The sequence below is a fragment of the Armigeres subalbatus genome, chromosome 2 (genome assembly GCF_024139115.2).
Source record: "Armigeres subalbatus isolate Guangzhou_Male chromosome 2, GZ_Asu_2, whole genome shotgun sequence".
In the NCBI taxonomy this organism is placed as follows: Eukaryota; Metazoa; Arthropoda; class Insecta; order Diptera; family Culicidae; genus Armigeres; species Armigeres subalbatus.
In genome coordinates this window covers 176,309,403-176,334,028 of record NC_085140.1, presented here as the reverse complement: position 1 = coordinate 176,334,028, position 24,626 = coordinate 176,309,403, and the positions used below count along the sequence as shown (strand labels likewise).

The window sequence follows — 24,626 nt, the reverse complement described above, 5'->3', positions numbered from 1 at the left end:
TTCTTCCAGTCCATGGGAGAGGATGAAGCCTTAATTACATCGAAATGATACGTCGAACAGTATGGCAGCCGTACCGTGAACATCACTGCAGAGGACTAAGATTGGTTTAATCGTTCCTTTTGAGCTAAGGACCGATGACGGGCAACTCGACGAAAGTTTTGATGAGTTGGGTTAGAGTTAGAGATACATGTGTAGATATGTGTGTTTGTGCAAAGCTTACAACAGGTGAAAGCTTATGGTAGTACGGCGTGTGTGTGTTTAGCAGGGTCAGACAAGTGTGACTAAGTGGGGGGGGATGTTATCCTAGTACTGAAGTGAGAGGTGTTTGGTTTCGGTGGGAAGTGGAGTTAAGTACAGTGTGGAGCAAACAGTGACAGAAATAGCGTTGGGGGGTTATTAGATAAAAAGCTAATTTACAAAACTTACTTTTCCATTCTCCTGCACTTTGGTATCTTTCATAGAGTACGTGTCGGACAAAAGCGCCTGAAGCAGGTCGAACATGGTTGGTACAAATTGGTTTTAAATGTTTTTGAATTGTTCGATTGCTCGAACGGCAGCATCAATATGTTTTTCGTACAGAAATGCGACGCGCACATACATATAAAGAACACGTGTCGAAAAAATGTTGAAGAAAGATGAGGAAGCAGAATCGCATTTATGTCGAACAGGTCGGAAAGAAAGAAGATAAGAGAAAAAATAGTTAGAATCATTCGTGGCGGTACGAACAATCTTCATGTTGTCTTCGAAATGTAATTATATTATTGTACCAATTTTGAAGTGTGACAGCAGGACATACATCTAACATGTGGAGGAGGTGACGACCGAAAGATTCACGAAGAGTGTAAAGAAGTCGACTAAGTGACAAACTGTGAGTAACAAATTAAGGTAATCGTCGAACATCGTTACATTAGGAGTTCAAATCAAATAAGGTTTTCTAAGGTTTAATGTATCTATGTGTGACTATAATTGTGTGTGTAAATGGAGAAAGAATGCTTTTATGATGCTGCAAAATGAAAAAAAAACAAAAATTTAAAAAGAAAAATGATTTGGCTTCATGTTGAAATTCGTTGATGGCAGGATCGCTTTATAAATTTTTCCAAACTGAAGATGCGGTCCACGTAAAACAATCCGCGTATATTAAAAAAATCGCGTAAAAACCGCAAAAACCGCTTTGATGATTATGTTCTTACATCTGGGAAGATAACACATTACTACCTTGAACAATAATGCTGCCCACAACAATCCCATATTTTGGTAGATTTCGGCTGTTTTCGCCTCAACGAACAAGAGGAGACTCGAAGTATGGTTGTACGTACAAATGCCTACGTTACTTGGAACTAAAGACAATTCGTCACACAATGATCAAGAAAAATCTGCAGGAACAGTTCTTGTATCATGTCAACGGTATTTTGAAGAGCTTCTTGTCCATCGACAACAAGATGAAGGCGATGAACACGTTTATTCTGCCCCTGCGTGAAACAAGATTGACTTGGAGGCGTTAGAACGAGCAGTACAAGTGGCTTCCATCAAGCACCGCATGTGCCATCTAAAATCGTCCATTGATGGAGTCATCCCGCGCTACGTGCAGTAGGAGAAACAGGTGTTACCGATATGCACTATGGGTTTCGAAGATCCAGCAGTTGCGAAGATACTTCGTGGAGAGCTACACAGCAAAAAATATATTAATATGCTGCGACGTATTTTCGTAAAACGTACATGAAAATCCGACGTAATAACGTATTTTACGTAATATTGTGCAATATTGACGCTTTATTAAATTCCTCGTCGCAACATTCAATTGAGAAAGTTTATTTCTCAGTTACGTCGATCCAACGTTAAATTACCTGCCAAATAGGTGAAAATCGCGAAATCAGCGTAATATTACCGCTACCATCAGTGATATCGCTTCATAATGCATGCTGTAAATGTCAACAAAGCCGGCAGTCAATCAGTCCAGTTTTCACTTCATTCTGTTCGCATCGGAATACAATTATAATTCAAATAATATTAGTTTAATTGCTTTTTAAATACTAAATTAAGTCGTTATGAAGTGATTAAAATGTGATAACAGTGTTTCCGAGACCTGGAATTGTGAGAAAATCTGTTAATGGGTAAGTTTTGTATGATTTGTTTGTACCCAGCCGGTGCAATTTATCCTATCATTTTTCAGAGAGGGAAATGTCGAAAGAATGCTATGGAGCTGCATCATTCGTTTATACCCACAAGGAGCCGGCATTGGAAAATGGATTTGTGCAGGTAAGTTACTGAAAGATGATTTTTCCTATCGCCTGACGACTAATTGTGAGGATTTTAACATCAGATTCAAAATCGTCCTCGGATAATCGACCCAGTAACCGGTCTCTCTGCAACCAAACGTCAGTCTTTCCTGCAGAGCCAAGCTATCGAGATCGTGCACCCTTATAACCTTACCTCAACAAAAAACTATTTTGAACGGATGAAGCAGGAAAAATGAAACCGCACAGGTAAGTTATAATTCTTCATCAACTAAAATATAAACCTTGATCAGTACTGAACAGTTGATGAATCATTTATTAATTATTTGTTGCAGGTACGACACAAATTGCCGGGTTCATGGTCCCCCCTACTATCCCGTACAAGAGCAATCAGTGGACTGAGACAAACGGAAGTAGTTGCGAAGCAATGCAAACATCCGGTGACTTGCGGGAAGACGAACAATGCAGTCACGACCGGACCAGCATCATATGGTTGCAACATCGAAGATTAAAATGACGTATGTAACTGGATATATCGGAATCATGAAATCTTAAAATCTCGAACTCATAAAATCTTAAAATCTTAAAATCTTAAAATCTTAAAATCTTAAAATCTTAAAATCCTAAAATCTTAAAATCTTAAAATCTTAAAATCTTAAAATCTTAAAATCTTAAAATCTTAAAATCTTAAAATCTTAAAATCTTAAAATCTTAAAATCTTAAAATCTTAAAATCTTAAAATCTTAAAATCTTAAAATCTTAAAATCTTAAAATCTTAAAATCTTAAAATCTTAAAATCTTAAAATCTTAAAATCTTAAAATCTTAAAATCTTAAAATCTTAAAATCTTAAAATCTTAAAATCTTAAAATCTTAAAATCTTAAAATCTTAAAATCTTAAAATCTTAAAATCTTAAAATCTTAAAATCTTAAAATCTTAAAATCTTAAAATCTTAAAATCTTAAAATTTTAAAATCCTAAAATCCTAAAATCTTAAAATCTTAAAATCTTAAAATCTTAAAATCGTAAAATCTTAATATCTTAAAATTTTAAAATCTTGACCTTCTGGAGAACTTCAGCTATTTGATTTCTTGAAGAACTTCTAGAAAAATTTACGAAGGAACACCTCTGGAGAAATTTCCGGAGGAGTTGCTAAAAGATTTTGTGGAGAATTTCATGGGGAGTTCTTGAAGGATTTTCTAAAGAAATTTCAGGTGGAATTTTCGGAGGAAAACTTGGATGACTTTCCGAAAAAAACTCTTTGATAGATTTTCGGAAGAATTCCTGGTGAAATGTCCGAAGGAATATCTGGAGAACTTCCGGAGGAAAACCTGGTGGAATTTCTGCTGAAACTCCTACAGGAACTTTCGGAAGAACTCATGAAGGTATTTCTGGAGGAATATTTGGATGAATTCCTAGAGGAACTCTTTACGAACCTTCCCGACGAACTTATGGAGGAATTTGTGTACGATTTTTCTGGAGGATCTTTTGATGTATTCCAGAAAGAAATTGTTCAGGAATTTTCGAAGGAACGCCTGGAGAAATTTTCGGATTAACATTTGGAAGAATTTTTGAATTTTTGAAGGATCTCCTGGTGAAATTTCTGGAGTAACTCCCGGAAGAATTTCCGGATAAAATATTAGAGGAATACCTGTGGGACTTTTCTGGAGAAATTGTGGGATTTTCTGAAGAAGCTGCTGGAGGACTTTTCGGAGGTACTCCTGGAGGTATCTATGGAAGAATTTTCGAAGGTATAGGTAAATGGAATTTTCTAAGGAACTTCTGGAGGAAATTCCGTAAGAACTCCTGGAGGAAAAATTCCTGGAAGGATTCCTGGAACTACTCGCCGAAGTATTTCGTAAGAAGGTTCAGAAGTAACTTCCGGTGTAACTCTTGGAAGATTTTCAGGAGGAACTCCAATAATAATTCTTGAGGGACCTTCTGGAAGAACTCCTGGAGGATCTCTTGAAGAGTTTCCGGAAGAACTTCTGCAGGTATTTATGGAGGATTATCCAAAAGAGCTCCTGGAGGAGTTTTTGGAAAAATTCCTGATGGAATTTCCGGGGGAGTTCCTGTCTAATTTTTTGGCGAAACTCGTGGATAATTCTTGGAGAAATTTCCGAAGGAACTCTTGAAGGAATTTCCGTAGAAGCTACTGAAAGAATTTTCGAAGTAATTTTTAGAGGAATTTTTGAAGGAACTCATGGTGGGAAAAATGGTGGAAGGAAGAGGAAGAATGGTGGAAAAACTTTTTAAGGAAATTCCGAAGGAGTTTTTAAACAAATTTCTTTAGGAACTTCTGAAAAACTTTTCTGAGGAATTCTTGGAGGAATTTCGGGATAAAGTCTAGGGGGAATGGTCGAATAAACTCCTGGAGGAATTGTCTAAGGAACTCCTGGAGAAATTAATGGAAGAATTCTTGGAAGAATTTCCTAAAAAAAACGGCTGGAGGAATTTCCGAGGAAACTTCATGAGGAATTCCTGGAAGTACCTGTCGAGCTATTTCGGAAGAAGGTTCTGAAGTCACTTCCGAAGGAACTCGTTGAGGAATTTCCGAAAAAACTCTTAGAAGATTTTCAGGAGGAACGCAAGGAATAACTCTCGAAGTACCTTCAGGATGAACTAGATGAATTTCCGGAATATTCTCTTTAAGAGTTTCCGGAAGAACTTCTGCGTGTATTTTTCTCCATAAGAGCTCCTAGAGGAATTTCTGGAGGAATTCCTGACGGAATTTTCGGGGCAGTTCCTACAAAATTTTCCGGCGAAAATCGCACATAATTCTTGGAGGAATTTTTGAAGGAATTTTCGTAGAAGCTACTGAAGCAATTTTCGGAGTAGGCTACTGGAACTATTTCCGAAGGAACCCCTTCAGAAGAAGCTCCTGAAAGATTTTCAAGAGGAACTCCTAGAATAACTCTTAAAAGACCTTCTGGAGGAACTCCTGGCGGAATTTCCGGAAGAAATATTGAAGAGTTTCCGGAGGAACTTTTGCAGGTATTTCTGGAGGAATATCCAAAAGAGCTGCTGGAAGAATTTCTGGAAAAATTCCTGAAGAATCGGGGGAGTTCCTGCCGAAATTTTGCGGAGAAACTCGTGGATTATTCTTAGATGAATTTTCAAAGGAACTCCTGAAGAAATTTCCGTATATAAGAAGATTTGTCAAATGAACTCCTGGAGGAATTTTCGAAGGAACTTCTGGAGAAATGTCCAAAGAATCATCAGGAGTTCCTGGAGGTAGTTGCCGAGGTATATCGGAAAAAGTTTCTGGAGCAAATTCTGGAGAAACTCGTTTCCGAAGAAACTCCTGGAAGATTTTTAGGAGGAACTCCTGGAATAATTCTTAAAGAACCTTCTGGAGGAACTCCTGGCGGAATTTCCGGAAAAAATAAGAATTTCCGGAAGAACTTCTGCAGGTATTTCTAGAGGAATACCAGAAAGAACTGCTGGAGGAATTTCTGGAGAAATTCCAGAATGAATTTCCGGGGGAGTTCCTGCCGTTCCATCCTGGTGGATGATTCTTCGAGAAATTTCCGAAGGAACTCTTGAAGAATTTCCGTAGAAGCTACTAAAGGAATTTTCGAAGTAATTCTTAGAGGTATTTTTGAAAGAAATTCTGAAGGACCTCTTGGAGGAATTGTGAAAGAACACCTTAAGGAAATTCCAAATGAGTTTTTAAAGAAATCTCCGTAGGAACTTCTGAAGAACTTTTCGGAGGATTTTTTGGAGGAATTTCGGGATTAAGTCTAGGGGTAATTGTCGAATGAGCTCCTGGAAGAATTTTCTTAGGAACTCCTGGAGGAAATAATGGAAGAATGCTTGGAAGAATTTCCCAAGAAACTTCTGGAGGAATCCCTGGAAGTACTCGCCGAGGTATTTCGGAAGAATGTTCTGAAGTCACTTCCTGAGGAATTTCCGAAGAAACTCTTGGAAGATTTTCAGAAGGATATCCGGGAGAAACTCTTGAAGGACTTTCTGGAAGATCTCCTGCCGGAATTTCCGGAAGAAATAATGAAGAACTTCTGCATGTATTTTTGGAGGAATATCCGAAAGAACTGCTGGAGGAATTTCTGGAGAAATTCCTGAAGGAATTTCCGGGCGAGTTCCTGCTGAAATTTCCAGAGAAACTCGTGGATAATTCTTGGATGAATTTCCGAAGGAACTCCTGAAGGAATTTCCGTAGAAGCTACTAAAAGAATTTTCGCAGTAATTCTTAGAGGTATTTTTGGAGGAATTTCTAAAGGAACTCCTGGACGAATTGTGGAAGAACTCCTTAACGAAATTCCGAAGGAGTTTTTGAGAGAAATTTCCGTGGGAGCTTCTAAAGAACTTCTTGGAGGATCTCCTGGATGAATTTCAGGAGGAAGTCCAGGAGGAATTGTCAAATGAACTTCTGGAGGAATTTTCAAAAGAACATCTGGAGGAATTTCTGGAGGTACTTGATGAAGTATGTCGGAAAAAGTTTCTGAAGCAACTTCCGGAGAAACTCCTGGAAGATTTTCAGGAGGAACTCCTGTAATAATTCTTAGAGGACCTTCTGGTGGAACTCCTGGAGGAATTTCCGAAAAAAAAACTTGAAGAGAACTTCTGAAGGAATTCCCGTAGGTACGGATACGGATGAATTTTAGAAGTAGTTTCTGAAGAAACTTCCGGAAGAACTCTTTGAGGAATTTCCAAAATCCTGGTGGACTTTCCATTGGAAGTTTTTGAGAAATTTTCAAATGGAACTCCGGATTAATGAGTTAGCACGAATATCGGGAGGTATTTTCGAAGAAACTCCAACCAGATTCTTCGAAGTAACTCTTGTATAAATGAATTTCTGGATGAACTCCTGGAGGAATTTCTAAAGAAACTCCTTGAGGAATTCCTGAAGTAATTAGCGGAGGAATTTCCGAGGCAGTTTTTGGAGCACTTGCGGAGTAACTCATGGAAAAAGTTCGGAAGGAATGTTTGGAAGATCTCTGATCTATCATGCCATGGCGACAATATTTTTATCCGCACAAAGGTCCACTAAAAATCCAAAAATGTTAAAATCCTAAACCAAAACATAAAACCTGTAAAACTGAAAATCTTATAATAAAAACCTTAGAAAACAAAGCATTGCCATTTTTTCCCACTGTTTACAAAAACTCGTTGTGTCAATGTCAAAATGCTGCAAATTATAAGGAAAATCAATAATTTGTTATCACTTTGTATATTTACGTGCAAAATTATGAGAAATAAAATTTAACATTTTTTAGAATTGTATTTTAGAAGCATGAAAGAAAATTCCCGAACACCCCTAACCCAGCTGCCGAAAGCAAGGTTTCTGCTGGCTGGTTATTACGTCGTTTTTGTCATTACGTCGAACATATTACGTTTTACACAGTTTTATTTTGGCCACAAAATGCCAATTACGTCACTTATTGTTACACAAAACAGATGTAATAATACATGCGATTTACGACGGCGATGATGTGCATCAAATCTGATGTGATATTACAATTTTTTTTTTGCTGTGTAGAACCGCGACGAAATCTATCGCGTTGTGAAGCTGACCACGGATTCAGTGCCCTGCATCTAGTGTGGGAATACTATCAGCTGAATTGTGACATAAAAAATGTCGACGATATGATCGCATTGTTGAGGAAGAAGGATTAAGGGATGCAATTCCATCAGCGTCGAAGAGTTCATAGTAGCTATATAGGACCGAGTAATTGCGAAATTGCGACGAAGAGCTATCAGCAAGAAAACGTGAAGAACCGCTGCAAGAAGTGCAATTCTATAGAAGAGATGATCGAGCATACCGTGTCCTGGCTGACAGCCTATCTTAGTCGCTAAGATTGTGCACCAACAGCTTGCTTTAAAACCCTACTTGATTGATTAGTCTATCGCCTACTTCAAGTATGTACCTAGCCTGATACTGGAACATAGAATCGCAAAGCTGTACTGGAATCACGAGAAGTGAACGTTACTTCTCACTTCTCACTTTTCACAGAAAGAAGTGAGAAATGAGGAGTGAGAAAAAAGACGTCTCACTTCTCACTCCTCATTTTTCACTCCTCACTGTGATAAGTGAGTAGTGCGAAGAAAGAAGTTAGACGTCTCACTACTCACTTCTCACTTTTTACAGTAGGCACTTACTTCTCACTTCTCATATCTCATTTCTCACTGTGAAATGTGAGTAGTGCAACGTCTCACTTCTCACTTCGCAATACTCACTTTTCACAGTGAGAAGTAAAAAGTGAGGAGTAAAAAGCGAGACGCCTTACTTCTCACTCCACATTTCTCACTTCTCACTGTAAAAAGTGAATACTGCAAAGTGGGAAGAGAGACGTCTCACTACTCGCTTCCCGCTTCTCACTTTTTACAGTGAGAAGTGAGAAGTGAAAAATGAGGAGTGAGAAGTGAGATGTCTAACTTTTGCACTTTGCGCTTTGCTTTCTTCATTTCTCATTTCTCACTGTGAAAAATGAGAAGTGAGAAGTGAGAAGTCTAACTTTTCACACCTCATTTCTCACTTTCCAAATGACCTATTCGACCAAATGTTCTAATCGGCCAAATGGTCTATTCGGCCAAATGTCTTATTAGGCCAAATGACATATTCGGCCAAATGTCTTATTCGGCCAAATGACCTATTCGGCCAAATGTACTATTCAGGCCAATTGTCCTATTCAACCACATATCATATTCGGCAAAATGTCCTATTCGGCCAAATGTTTTTTTCGACCAAATGTCCTATTCGGCCAAATGTTTTTTTCGACCAAATGTCCTATTCGGTCAGATGACCTATTTGGCTAAATGTCCTATTCATCCGTATGACCTTTTCGGCCAAATTTCCTATTCTACAAAACGTCTTATTCGTTGTTCGGCCAAATAACTTTCGGCCTAGTGGCCTTCAGTCAAAATCTCATTCGGTCGAACGGTCCTCCCCATAGTGGAATTCTAGCAAATGGACGTTGCTTTCGTGGGTTCTATTGGTTCCTACGACGATTAACGCAATATAATATACGATATTTCCCCGTATCGTCCGGCCGAAATTTCTTCTGAGATCGTTGGGAGTTATTGAACTGGAAATGAACCTCAGATCCTTAGAAGAGTGACCTCCATGACGTCCATAGCATCCAAATGGCGGTGATTCTAGGAGCTAGGAGCATCATAAGAAGGTCTCTGAACCACCAAAATACGGGTCCACGACGTTAGGCATAAGTACGTTAGGCATAAGGACGCTAGGCATAAGTACGTTAGGCATAATAGATGTTAGGCATAACGGACGTTAGGCATAATGTACGTTAGGCATAATGTATGTTTGGCATAATTCTGCCTTATTTATGTCATGGGATGTTCATTTCATTTATTTAGTCTACATCTATACAGATAACACTGAATCAACAATTTGACGCCACAATACACGGTTCGAGGCCGCATCTCTCCATCCTCGAATACGCCCCACGCTCGCCAAGTCGTTCTGCACCTGGTCTGCCCATCTCGCTCGCTGCGCTCCACGTCGTCTCGTACCTGCCGGATCGGAAGCGAACACCATCTTTGCAGGGTTGCTGTCCGGCATTCTTGCAACATGCCCTGCCCATCGTACCCTTCCGGCTTTAGCTACCTTCTGGATACTGGGTTCGCCGTAGAGCTGGGCGAGCTCATGGTTCATTCTTCGCCGCCACACACCGTCTTCTTGTACACCGCCAAAGATGGTCCTAAGCACCCGTCTCTCGAATACTCCGAGTGCTTGCAAGTCCTCCTCGAGCATTGTCCATGTTTCATGTCCGTAGAGGACTACCGGTCTTATTAACGTCTTGTACATGACACATTTGGTGCGGTGGCGAATCTTTTTCGACCGCAGTTTCTTCTGGAGCCCGTAGTAGGCCCGACTTCCACAGATGATGCGCCTTCGTATTTCACGACTAACGTTGTTGTCAGCCGTTAGCAAGGATCCGAGGTAGACGAATTCCTCGACCACCTCGAAGGTATCCCCGTCTATCGTAACACTGCTTCCCAGGCGGACCCTGTCGCGCTCGGTTCCACCCACAAGCATGTACTTTGTCTTTGACGCATTCACCACCAGTCCAACTTTTGTTGCTTCACGTTTCAGGCGGGTGTACAGTTCTGCCACCTTTGCAAATGTTCGGCCGACAATGTCCATGTCATCCGCGAAGCAAATAAATTGACTGGATCTGTTGAAAATCGTACCCCGGCTGTTACACCCGGCTCTCCGCATGACACCTTCTAGCGCAATGTTGAACAACAGGCACGAAAGTCCATCACCTTGTCTTAGTCCCCGGCGCGATTCGAACGAACTGGAGTGTTCACCCGAGATCTTCACACAGTTTTGCACACCATCCACCGTTGCTTTGATCAGTCTGGTGAGCTTTCCAGGGAAGCTGTTCTCGTCCATAATTTTCCATAGCTCTACGCGGTCTATACTGTCGTATGCCGCCTTGAAATCAACGAACAGATGGTGCGTTGGGACCTGGTATTCACGGCATTTTTGAAGGATTTGCCGTACAGTAAAGATCTGGTCCGTTGTCGTGGGATGGGATGTTCTTTGGGTCATTTTATGCCTAACGTCCATTATACCTAACGTCCATTATGCCTAACGTACATTATGCCTAACGTCCGTAATGCCTAGCGTCCATTATGCCAAACGTACTTATGCCTAGCGTCCTTATTCCTAACGTACTTATACCCCAAAATACATCCTGATGTAATAGGACTTAGTCAACTGGCGAATCGGATCCACAGATCCGAGTTCTCTTTGGCACTAGGTTGCCCGAGGTAGTTGAAAACTCTTAACATTTTTCTGAGGGTGTGCCAGTAATCTTTAATTTAATAATAAGTATGTGGTAAATGATAATAACCGTTTTATTAAAAAGGAAACAAAAAAGTTGCAGCGATCCTTCCATCAACAAAAGCCTTTTTGTTCTTCTCGATCCATTTGCAAAAAAATGAACTGCCAATCAGATTTTGAAATACATAGAAAAATGTGTTTATTTTTGCAATAAAAAAGCGTGTACAGACATTGATTGGAAACGGTAAGCTAAACAGTCCGCATAAATAAAACAACAACAAGCTGCATAGTGAAAATAGTGGAAATGAATGTACATATGCAGGAAACAGTGATGAGAAGCGCATACACAAAGAAGTAACTAACAAGCAAGAAGTTCAGTAGTTAAAAGGAACAACTGGTAAACAGTGGTTCGAAAATGTTGGTGAAAACTTTATTAAATTGTTGGTTGAGAATCAATTCAATACCTGCGCGGTCGGCGTCGAGTTAAGTTCGCCAACAGGTTTTGCATTCTGAGTAGGTTTTTCGAGAGCATTCTAATGAGTGTGGGATGTAGAATTTGTATCGTCAAGATTTCATGAAACGCAGTTAATACAAACAGTATTGAGAGCAAAGATAGTGTACAGATGGTTTGGTAATGCGTTTGAGTGTGCAAGAATGTTATTCAAAAACATCAAGATCGAAAGTGGAAGTGGTGTGGTTTCGGTTTAGGTTAGTAATTTAAGTTTCGAGAACGTTGTTCCAAGAGATATACATTACGAGGATTAAAAAGAGAAGAGATTTGAATTAAGTTTTTTTTTCGTAAATCATTATTTTCTGTGAAGAGACAAATTAAATTGTCGATGTCATTTCTTACCTCTGCGTCTGGATTATGTTTGCCATTGTCTTCGAAGTCTAGACATTGATTTTCCAGATGCTCTTCTTCCGTTTGAGGCATCTGCTGCAGTTCTTCCTTCGATTTGAAGTCCAGCTTCTTGACGAAAGGGGGAACTAAGAGACCCAAAATAACCTGAGAGAAGAAATATGCTTGAAATTTAATCATTCGTAATCACAATTGCTCAGATACCTTTAGGTTAGTGTTTTTCCTCGTTCGCAATCCACCCATCCAAAGATCGGCCAGGATGATCTGACTGCACGGATGGGCAAGAATTGCTCGATGATTGGCTGCCACAGCGAGTGAAAGGCAGCTTTGACTAGACCATGACTGTAATTCGCACGTCAGCAATCGTTGTGCTCGTTCACCATCCTGACGATAGCAGAAATCCAACAACTTCAATCCTTTGACCTCGAATTCCTTTGCATAGCTTCGTAGCTCTTCGTAGATTTCCGTATCCAAATCGTCATCAGCGGCTTCATGTGCCATTGCCTTGTACAGTTTGCATGCTACCAATGATTTGGCCAAGGCTTCTTCGCCGTGTGTCCACATCAACAGTGCCATCTGCTGACGTTTGGTGAGAACAGCCCAAATTAGTAACTCGTTGAAAGGAAATTCGAATAAGGCCATATCGGAGGTCACTGGCAACAATCCCGTGACAAGGCTCATCGAGTTAATTCCTGCGGTTCTCGCAAACGTCGATGGCTTCCGGTGAGTGTTCACGTAACTGTTCATCACTTTTGCGTAGATTGGCCGAAATTTCCGTCGAGTGTAGTAAGACCGGTAGGCACCTCCCATCAGCTTATTGATCACTAATCCTATATCATGCAAAGTATAAACGTAGCCTTTCGGTATGTGCGGCCGAACGTCCCTCAGAATGTAACCCAAGGTGTTTGCCGGTCCATGCTTTGTGTTGTACAACTCCTCCAGCCTCGGAATTGTGAGGAACTTTCGCATGGAAACTCCATTTTCCAGTAATAGCTTGACGAAATCTATCCGATCGTGCTCTAATGCCTGCATCATTGCTTCGTCTAGCGCACCGTGCGGCCATTCCTGACCGTACACGAAAATCTCCGTCCGGGCGATATCCACACGGTTCCAGGTCAACGCTAGGCTCAATTGCTCCGGAGGACTCAAGTGCTGGGATTTAAAAAGTGCAGTTAATATCGTTTGGTCCAGTTCCGGAGCATTTCCCTCGGGTCGATCCTGTATCCTAAAGACTGTTATCTGAGAGATGAATGAGTTAGATTTCGGGTTATTTTTAAATCACGCTAGACCTACCAGATTCTTATTTTTAGTGCACAAAATCAATTCCTGATAAAGCTGTTCGGCCTGCTCTGGACCAACCTCGAAAGTCTTCTGTATCGTACCCAAGAGGTATTCGTGCATCGATTCTAACACAACCTGTTCACCCGTATCGGAGGCGTATCTATGGAAGCGTTGGAAGAAAGGTAAAAATCAAAAAGCTGACTTGCAGACTTGCGGAAGACTTCGATAGTTACTTATGTACAAATGCGATCAGATCGGCAGCCCTGCCGGAACCATCACAAACCACTACCGGCACCGGGGGACTATCGGTAACGTATTCTAGCACAGCTCTGATTGTGTTTGTGCCACCCTCGATTACCAAGCATACTACGGGTGTGCTCGAGTGCGTAACTAGAAAGGGAGGGGGAGAAAAAGCAATTGTAAGATTGTGACCATTACAAGCCGTTTTATCACACTATTTGCACTGACAAACAAACATAGACCATGCCACATTTGTCGACATGGAAGTATAGATCGCGTCCAGTTGGAAATAACGAGCAAACGTCAAACTACGACCGAAGCGACGAGAGCGCCAACAACGGTCGTGGACGGTTATGTCCATTTGTCTGTGTTCTTTGAATAATTTATTTAGGGGCACAATGTTTTTTTGTTCCAATAATCTCTAAGGAGACATTTTCAATTGTTCATCGCATCGCTTCCATTTTCATCGTTTTCTTATAAAATACAAAGGGATTCGAAGCAATTTATCCCCCAAATTTTTCGTATTAAATTTTTAACTCGAATTTAGTTTTTAACTGACAAAATTGGTGCATTTGTGTTGACTTAGGATGAACATGGAAGCTTGAGAAGAAAAGTGAAGCGTTTCTCCTGCTTGTTTAAAGTTAAACAACAACCAATCAAGAAGCCAGCTTGAGACAATATCTATGATAGCAATCTATTGCTACAGGAAAGGTAGGACAGTTCAGTAATGATGCCAAAACGTCATGCGTTATGTCTTGGTTTATGATAGATTGGAATAATTTGAATATTATAGAAGGATAGCACACGGGTACAACTTTCTCATCATCCAACATCAATATTAACTACTGTCTATCTACAATATTCACACAGTCATTTCCTTTCATCAACTCCACCGAACGAACAGCCACTGTTTAGAAATGGCTTACCCATGCCAAACAATCTATCAATTCGCCATTATCCTCCATCCCAAAAGTCCTTGTTAGGAAAGCAAAGTAGAGTGACAACAAACCAACCGTGAAAGCAAGCAGTTCGTTCCCACTACACGCTCGCACGCATCCAATTATCCTCTCATTTGCCGATACTGTCTTATATATACTTTGTGCTTTCTTAGCCCTGTAACCTCCATGCAAAGGCACAATGGAATGGAAAACGATACGTATTAAAGCTCAAAGGAAAGATTGCGCCTCAAGGTGGATTGTGGTCCAAGGCCGGAAGGGAAGCGGGGGACCAACTGTGGAATGTATCCTGGTTCATTATACTGTGATTTAGATTAACTGCCTACGATTTGTTACTTGTTGCTTGGCTTTTTCCGTCAAGCTAGGTCAGAATATCTCTGGGGAGTATTTTTCTTTCACGACTGCGATACCCACAAATCGCAAAGATATACAAACACTAGCCGTTAGGCTTATGCTCAAACGGTGTCACGCTTTGAAGGGGATAATGAGTTTTGTGACAACCCGAAATGAAATAGGGTCTTATACATGTTGTTATGGGCCCATATGTGCTTGTTTGTGTGTAAATGATTTGTTACATTCATTTACTTTGTGTTCAAATAGCATTGTACAGACTGATTTAAAATAAGTTAATTTTACTTATATGTAGAATTTTCCCCATACTAATGGCAAAATCTAGCGAAATGTTTTATCAAAAATCATACATTTTCTTCCCCGGCTAGAATATCCACAAGGCCACATGGATATCACTTCACCAAGAAACGGAAGACCAAATCAACCACGTTCTAATCGACGGTATATTCTTCTACAACTTGACGCAATGTAAATATTGAATCCGACCACTACCTCGTTGCAGTGTGCCTGCGTTCAAAACACTCGATGGTGTCCAACACGTGGCAAAATCGAACGCCACGGCCAAACATTCGGCGGCTACAAGTGACACTTCCATCAGAGGAGAAGCTTGAGCTTTTTTTAAGATGTCATATGCCGTCGTACCGAACTGTATACATATCTACAAAACGCTCTATACACCTCCAGTCCTTTACGGACACGAGACCAGGATGATGATCGGGAAGGACCAACACGCACTTTGTGTTTTGGAGAGGAAAGTGTTGCGTGGAGTGCAGATAGAAGACGATATATAGAGGAGGCGAATGAACCACGAGCTGCAACAGCTGTTGGGAGAATCATCCAAAGTTCACAGCGAAAATCTGAAGACTGGGGTGGGCCGAACACATAGTCAGAATGTCGGACAATAACCCTTTGGAATATTTAGGTTCTCGATAGCGATCCGACGGGAACAAGAAAGCGAGGTGCGCAGCGTGCAAAGTGAATCGATCAGGTGGAAGGCACTTTTTGGACCCACCGCAACCTGAGTGGTTGGCGACGCACAGTGGGATCAATTCAAAACAAGACAATCAAAGTTAGAAGTGAATTTGGTGAAGTAAAGTAATTTGCACTTTGATGTATGTTCAACTCAAAAAGAGCTATTTCCTCCTCTCAAAATAAAATAAAAATAAAATGAAAAATTAAAATAAAATATGTACACGCAAAATAATCTTCACATCATATCTACGTGAAAACCTACGTGGTTATTTTCCACAGCAATTTTCACGTAAGAGATAAGTGATTCAATAGTGGAGGAACTCAGTTCCACTCAATCGGGTGTCACTTGTATACCACATGAAGGCTACGTGACCTTTTTAATGGGTTTCATAAGGAACATGAATAACTAAAATTTGTTTTGTTTTTATTTTTCAATAGAAAAAAAAAACAGAAACATCTGAATCGTTTATTCATGAAATGTATATATTTATTTAATTTATAATACTTCATATAGGAATTAAGCATTAGGAAAGTACAATTTGGCCACCGGATGAGAAGGCAAAAGAAATTAAACGACATTTTGGAAACATGTGGTATTTAGGATGATTTTGTGAATATGCACAAGATGCGGGAAGGACGAGGGCAAGCATATAACAGTGTTCACACATGGCAGCCTAATTTTTGCATTTGTTGAGCTGGAGCTGCAACAAAGCTGGAACATGTCCATCCATATTACTCCGATGGTTATCTGCAACGTATTTTGAGAACGTAAATGAATATATGCTTCCGCCACATGGATAATATGGTCACTTATTTCTACAATACATACCTTAGGAACTATGAATTCCCGATAATTAGAATTATAACAATAAATTTTTATTCAGCAATGACTGACGTGTTGAATTATTTTGACAGCTAAACATCAAGCTGGGTAAGGTTCTCAGCTTATGCTCACTAATGTGAAATTCACGTAAATCATACCGTTTATTTTGGTTTAATTTAAAAAGTTTTCAGTCAAGATTCATGTGCCAATTTTTACTTTTTATAGATATCAGGTAAAATGAGTGGTGAGAGTAAAATTTAGTGCCTACGTGATTTTTCACGTACCATTAATGTGTAGATTATTTTGAGTGTAGACAAGGAATCAGAAGGAAAACATTTTGACTATTACGCCCTTTTTAAACGTTGGTTAAATGTTGAATGTAAACATAACTGTTTTTGTTCATATGAAAGCTGTAACATTTAAAAACCATCTTTCAAATGAACCATTCCACTCTCTCTCAAATGGGCGCAAACCTTCTCATCTTTTCTATAAATAGAATACAGTTTCCTAATGACAGAACTATCTGAAAAACCATGTATAAAATTAAAATTTTTGAAAGCAACAAACATACACTATCTTGATAAGAAAATTATTTTGAGCTTTTTAGTGGAATGTGTTCACTTGTCATAAGACGAGTTAATACAATCCCATTGAACTCCACCACTTAATTGTATCTTGACAGATACGTATTCCGACCTCAACAGTCAACAGAGTCAAGTCGAAGTCGAGTCAAGTACGAGACACTGAAGACGGCCTTACTGTTGAGGTCGAAATACGTATCTGTCAAGATACAATTAAGTGGTGGAATTCAATGGGATTGTATTAACTCGTCTTATGACAAGGAAACATACACTAATTAACTAATCACAATCCCGCGACAATAAAATAATTTTTAATACTAGCTTTGGTCAAATTAAAATCAAAAACACTGTAACTGGATCAACTAGGTCCGAGCTCTATATGACAGACAAAGAAAAAAAAAACACTGTAACACCAAATAATAACGCGACACGTACTATTGACAGGTGAATTAAATCCGTAGTTTGCTCTCATGATAGGTAACCGAAGGAATTTAGCATTTCTCGTAATTCGCCTTCTAATATCGATGCTAATTGCTAATCTATTCTAGTATAGCAGCAGAGTCGATTCGATGCGTTCATCGATCTTCATATCGAAGGAGATTTCCTGGATTGCTCCAATGCAAAAATCTAAGCGCAAACCTAATGAACTTTTTCTGCACAGTTTCAACTCTTTGAATGGCATTCTAGTGGAACGGAGACCACACAATCGAGCCGTGTTCAAGTATAGAGCGGACTAAGGAACAGTACAGAGCTTTCGGGTAATATACGTCACTAAATACTTTAGCCACACGGAAGATGAAACCTAATTGAGCCGATGATTTCGATGTTACGTATGAAATGTGATCCTTGAACGTTAATTTAGAATCCAACAGAATACCCAAGTCTTTAATAACGGACTCTCGCTTCAGTATTACACCTTTCAGATGATAGTCTTAAAGAACAGGTTGATGTTTGCGTGTAAAAGCCATTACCGGACGATTGAGCACCATTTTGTTTGTTTCGCTTCAGCCATCAAAAATGTTTAGTTGGTTTTGTAGGAACATTACATCGGCAGCATATAATATGGTGAAATACAATTTAAAATCATCTGCGAATGATAGCTTGCAACAGCTTAGAACACAGTTTACGTCGTTGAGGTACAGTAGAAATATGAACGACCTAAGATGACTGCCTTATGGAACCTCTGAAGTGACTTTAAATGTAGACGAGCATTGATTACAGATTTTTACCAATATACAGCGTTTGGTCAAATATGATTCAATCCATTTGAGAAAATCTCCGTTAAAACCGAGACATGCCAGCTTTGCTGCTACAATCTGGTGATTGATTTGATCAAAAGTTGCAAATAAATCAGTATAGATGGCATCCGTCTGATAACCGTTTTCCATCTCGCGAACAGGGATTGAACTTATCATTTTATTATCATTTAGTATTCAGCCAATAGCGCATTCCAGAGGTGGAATTCCGAAAAGTGTTGTATGGCGGACTTCTAGCGCTGATTCCCTTCTACAACTTTGTCTATGGGTACATTGCTCTATGTCTGATATTGACAGCGTGAGGCGCTAGGAACACTCAATATACTAAATGATAATAAGTGTTAGTATCATTTAGTATATTAAATGATACTGGCGTTCCCCGCGGTGAATATTGGACATAGAGCAATGTACCCTTCGACAAAGTTGTAGAGGGGAATCAGCCCTAGAAGTCCGCCATACAACATTTTTCGGAATTCCGCCTCTGGAATGAGTTATTGGCTGAATACTAAATGATAATGAAATGATAAGTTCAATCCCTGCTCGCGAACAATCGAGGAAGTATAATATATCAGCTTCGTATCCGTTGATCTGTTGGAAGTAAAACCGTGTTGATGCTCAGAAATGTAGCTGCTGCAATTGAATGTCATGTAATCCAGAATTAACTTCTCAAATAATTTCGACGCCACGCTTAAAGATGCGATTAAACGATAGAGAGAAACTACTCTTCTGTTCCCTTTCTTGAAGATTGGAAAAACATAGAATTCCTTCCAGATATCAGGGAAAATACCATTGCGGAGTGATAGGTTGAATATTGTTACAAGTGGTAATGAGACGGAGGTTATGTAGTACAATGGAAGAAATTCCATCGGGGCCAGGATTCGTTGAGATTTTTAGGTTTCTGCCAGTCGATTCAACCTCCTGAATTGTAACCGTTGTTAACAAATGCTGGATACTGAAAAATGCTGGAAGCGGCTTGAAAAATGTCATCACTGGATAGGCGTTCATCAGTGAAAACACTACAAAAGTGCGAGCGGAATAATTCTGCGATAGCTTCAACCGTAGAAGCATTCAAAACACTGTTGGTCATAGTTGATGGAAGTCCCTTCTCTTTTCGCTGTTCGTTCACATGCCGCCAGAAGACTTCAGCTTATTCTGGATATCTGTTTGGTACGCATAGTAAAGCCGTTTGTTTAGTCGTTTGTATCTGTTGTTGGCTACTGTATAGCGTCGTTTGTTGTTGGAATTTCTATGCTTAGAAAATACTTGCAGTGCCCGTCGTTTTCTCGATTTCTTTTCAGCTTTTCTTTTCTTTTCAGCAACGTGATCGACCATGCAGGATGTTTTGGTTCTTTTATTATTATTTTTGGAACGTACTGGTCATGCATACAGCATACAGATGTTGTAGGGTCTCCAAATTGTCTGGAAGTTGAGTTCAATTGATCTACCAGGTCAACTACGCCTGACATCAAACCGCTAGCAACCCAGCGTGTCCATTTAAGTCCTTAGAGCTCTTGTGAATGCTTCACCATTCAAATAAACCAAATGTAAATGTTCTACGGTCTCTAAATTGTTCGAGAGCTGAGTTCAATTGGTCTTCCAGGTCAACTACGCCTGGTATCAAACTGATAGCAACCTTATGGACTTATTTGAATAGTGAAGCATTCACAAGGACTCTAAGGACTCTTATGGCCACGCTGGGTTGCTATCGGTTTGATGCCAGGCGTAGTTGACCTGGTAGATCAACAGTTCTCTACTCTCGGACAATTTGGAGACCCTAGAACATCTGCGATGGACTTATTTAAATGGTGAAGCATTCACAAGGGCTCTAAGGACTTATATGGACACGCTGGGTTGCTATCGGTTTGATGCCAGGCGTAGTTGACCTGACCTCAACTTCCGAATAATTTGAAAACTCTAGAAAATCTACGATGGACTTTTTTGACTGGTGAAGCATTCACAGGGGCTCTAGGAACTGCGAGATACATGGTTTTCAAAATTAAAAGTTTGTCCTGGGATTTTACGGGTTAATACAATGAATTTCACCAAAAATTGTGTTGGGTGTAGACGAAGAATCAGAAGGAATAAATTTTGTTGTTAGGCCCTTTTCAAATGTTGGTCAGTCAAGTATTCTACAACAAGCCGTGACTCAAGAATGTAATTTGGATCACTTTGAAAAAGCGACTTTTGACCGTCTTTTTGAAGATTGGCCCTACTGTGGTGAAGATTAGTCCGACATAAGCTCCGAGCTGTATGGAGCTGACTGTTATGTACTGCACAGAACGCTCCGGCCTTAAACTGAATAAAATAATATCAATAATAACTGTTGCGGGGAAATATTCCGGAGGTCTTCTAGCAGAAAACTCGCGTGATGCTGTAGTGATCAGCTTAAAGCTATAAACATAAATTTTATTCTCATTGCAATTCAAGCTGTTTTAGCTGGTATTATCTACTTACAATTTTAGGTCTCCGTTATTGAAATTCAATACTTAGCCAACCGCAACAGAGTATAGAATTACTCTTCTGTACTGTAATCTAGTTATTAAGATCTTTTTAATATTATTTACGCTAAGTTTTAATTCATTTTACCTTTCAAATATAGTTTCCAATTTTTCCAATCAAAACAAATCAGATCTTATTTTACTTATACCTATATAATCTCCTACCATCTTCATACACATCATATCTGGCATTCGACTGTTCTAAATCGTTAGATTGACGAGGTTGGATTGCAGTGGGAATAGCTGATACGCAGGGCTGTTGCGGTGAACTTCCTCCACCCCGTGTCGTCTCGAACCTTGGTTGAACGTCACCAGATCCTAACACGTCCAGCACAGCCAGCTTCGTAGCAGATCTCTTCAAAACTCCAGTCGATGTCTGCACTTCGGCACGGCGTGTTACTCCATCTTTTCCTGCAAACGTTCGGACTACTCGACCTCTTAACCACCGATTCCTCACGTTTTCATCAACCACTAGCACCAGATCTCCTACCTTAAGCGTTGATACTTCTCTGAACCACTTTGTCCGTCTGATGATAGTTGGCAGGTATTCTACGACCCACCGGCGCCAGAAGTTGTCTAGCGTGTGTTTCACCATATTCCAACTGCTTCTTAACGCCATACCCACATCTTTTGGAAACTTCTCTGGTTCTCGAACCCCGTCCGAGCTCATCAACAAAAAATGATTTGGAGTCAAAGATTCTTGGTCAGCGGTCTCCAGAGGGATAAATGTTAATGGTCTGGAATTGACCATGCTTTCCGCTTCAGCCAATACCGTTGTGAATGATTCGTCATCAAGCTTCCGCATTATCGGGACGGACTCCAATGCAGCTTTCACGGCGCGAACCATCCTCTCCCAGCACCCTCCCATGTGTGGAGCGGAAGGGGGATTGAAGCGCCATTGGGTGTTGACGTTTGTGAATACACTCCCCAATTCGGTGTGAATCCGTTTGATTTCATCATGTAGCTCCCGGCTTGCTCCGACAAAATTTGTGCCATTGTCGGAGTATATTTCCTGTGGTGAGCCCCGTCGTGCTATAAACCATCTGATCGCTTTCTTGCACGCATCGGTGGTCAAACTGGCGACCACCTCAAGGTGTATAGCCCTTATCGTTAGACAAGTAAATAAGCATACCCATCGTTTGGCCACGCTCCTTCGCACTTTTACCAAATAGGGACCGGAAAGGTCTATGCCCACGTAGGTAAACGGGCGAACACACGGTTCCATTCTTATCGCTGGAAGAGGTCCCATTTTCGGAGTAACTGGGGCGGCCTTATATACGCGGCACCACATGCAGCGTTTCCGGATCAAACGAACCTCGACACGCAGCCGCGGCACGTGAAATTTCTGCCGTACCTCGTTGACTACGGTTTCGTCATTGGCATGGCCGTACTTCCGATGGTAATAGTCCAACAGCAGTTCCGTCACTCTATGTTTTCTGGGCATAATTATGGGGAATTTCGTGTCGTAGGCTAGAATCCGTGCTTCAGAAGCTCTACTACCTTCCCGCAACACCCCGAATTCGTCCGCGAATGGGGACTGCTTGTAAATGTTACTACATGTTCCGACTTGCTTCTGGTGTGTACTACTCCGTTTCACATTCTGCTTCAGGATCGCGACTTCATCTGGAAACGCTTCAGACTGTGCAATCGACCACAACGTTCTCTCCGCTTTCTTGATTTCCTCACTGGTTACTCCAATAGTTCCCATAGACTCACAATTCCTAGAAGTGCGCAAGCTATCCACGAAATGATGAACGTATGCCACAGAGCGTAGTAATCTTTCAAATCGTGAAAATCTGTCGGTATCTACGAATGGTTGTATGACTAGATGGCTGCATACATACGCTTCCCTCAGCTCCTCATTACTTCTGTCTGTATCTTCTTTTTGGATCATTGCACAGTTTATGTTGTTGTCATAGAGAAATTCTGGCCCCAGAAACCAACGACTATTTACGTTGCACGAAGGACCATTCCCCCATTTGGTGGCTTCATCTGCTACGTTGACCTTTGTAGAAATCCAATGCCATTCATCAATACTTGACAGGTTTAGTATTTCGTCAACTTTAAAGACGACGAACTGACGGTACCGACGACATTTTTTTCCGGTTCGTAACCTGGAAAATAGCACCGAGGAATACGAAGACCATCAATTTTTTTCAGCACCCCTATCTATGTCACCCAGCGTTCGGCGATTTCATCTGGAATTTTGTTGTCCCAATCCGTGTCAGCTCGCCACACTTCTTGGATCAGGATTTTACCGTGGACAATGAACGACGCTGCCAGTCCCAAAGGGTGGTATATGCTCATCACCGTTCGCAGCATTTCTCTTTAGGTTGGAATCGCGGAATCGTCGATGAGATGACGCGTTTTCTCACAGAGCTGTAACGAAAACATGAAAATATCTTCTTCTTGCATCCACGCCATCCCCAATACTCTTTCCAGTTCAATTTCATTCTCCGGCAGCATTGCTTTCAACTGACTTGTCTGTGTCTCGCCCAACTTCGCTAGAAAGCTTCTGTCACTTGACATCTAGTTGCGTATAAAGAAGCCTGCTCTCCTGTGCACTTCGATCACTTCCTTCGCCACTTCAAACGCTTCTTCCGCCGTATCGAAACTATCAACATAATCATCCACATAATGACGCTTCTTCACTGCCGCTGCTCCACGTGGAAGCTCCGCTTCTTGCTCTGTCGCGTTCATGTTCTTTATATACTGAGAGTGCGCTGGGGAACATGCTGCTCCGAAGATCGCCACGTCGGATACCATGATACTCATCGGTAGATCTGGGGAATCTCGGTACGGGAACAGTAGAGCACTGCGGTCTTTTTCGCGGATTGAAATTTGAAGGAACATTTCTTTAATATCCGCTGAAACTGCCACTTGGCGTTCTCGGTAAGGAAACAGTACCGACAATAATGGCGTTAGGAGATCCGGACCTTTGAGCAGCATAGAATTCAACGACACGCCGTCCACTTTCGCCACTGCGTCCCAGATAATTCTAACTTTTCCTGGCTTCTTGTCATTAATAACGACGCCAATTGGCAAGAACCACATACGCCTCAGATCAAATGATTTGATTTCTTCTTCAGATGCTACGTGTATGTAACCTTTGGACTTAAATTCGGAAATTTGCCGGCGAACGCTGTCATAAAGCTCTGGCGTCGTTCGGCCATCGGTCGACTGTTCGGGAGTTCAACGTAGTCATGTTTCCAGAGCAATCCCGTTTCGTACTTTTCTCTGTTCGTCCGGCGCGTTGTTGCCTCCAAAATATTGTAAGCACGCTGCTCGTCTACGCCTTTCACATTTGGCACAATGGCCACGCCCAAACTGTCGGCGTCGAAAAATTGGCGGACGTACTCATGAAGGTCCACAATAGCTGGTTCCGCAAGCATGTAAAACTGTTTGTGCAACGTTCCCGTTAGTGGTTTTTGGAGGCTGCCGCACACCGCCTATCCGATTCTTGTCTCCGTTGCAAAAGGCTCGTTCCATTTCCCTTCTCTCCGCTTCAAGTTAGCAAGCAAGTGAGTATTGCTCTATCCGATCAATATTTGCGGAACAGCCGACATGAATCTTTTTACGGAAAGTTTACTAAGATGGGTATATCATGATGTAAGCTCGGCGTAGTCAGTAGTCTGGCGCAGCAAACCAAGGTTTTCAACTATGTATACTTCTGATGCTTTGTACCGCTTGCTTCCTTCTGTTCCAGATATATCCATTGTTACGACTTGAGCCTCGACAAATGTCTTGTTAATCCCTCCAGTGCACTCGATTCTCAATGATTCCAGTGGTCCGCTTACTCCGAGG

The 24,626-nt window shown here is 40.9% G+C and overlaps 1 protein-coding gene across 4 annotated transcripts in view; it reads right to left on the bottom strand.

Moving 5' to 3' along the window:
- Positions 1–24,626, bottom strand: part of LOC134211256 (transient receptor potential cation channel trpm) — a 371,958-nt gene that overhangs the window by 24,699 nt on the left and 322,633 nt on the right. For 3 of the 4 annotated variants that reach the window (XM_062687969.1, XM_062687968.1, XM_062687966.1), the window contains 5 exons: positions 13,379–13,535; positions 13,158–13,305; positions 12,069–13,103; positions 11,859–12,011; positions 427–483 (listed from right to left, as the gene is read on the bottom strand). In XM_062687969.1, the coding sequence (XP_062543953.1) occupies positions 427–483; positions 11,859–12,011; positions 12,069–13,103; positions 13,158–13,305; positions 13,379–13,535 (1,550 nt within the window). The remainder of the gene's footprint in view (positions 1–426; positions 484–11,858; positions 12,012–12,068; positions 13,104–13,157; positions 13,306–13,378; positions 13,536–24,626) is intronic. The other variant, XM_062687967.1, reaches the window with a different exon arrangement.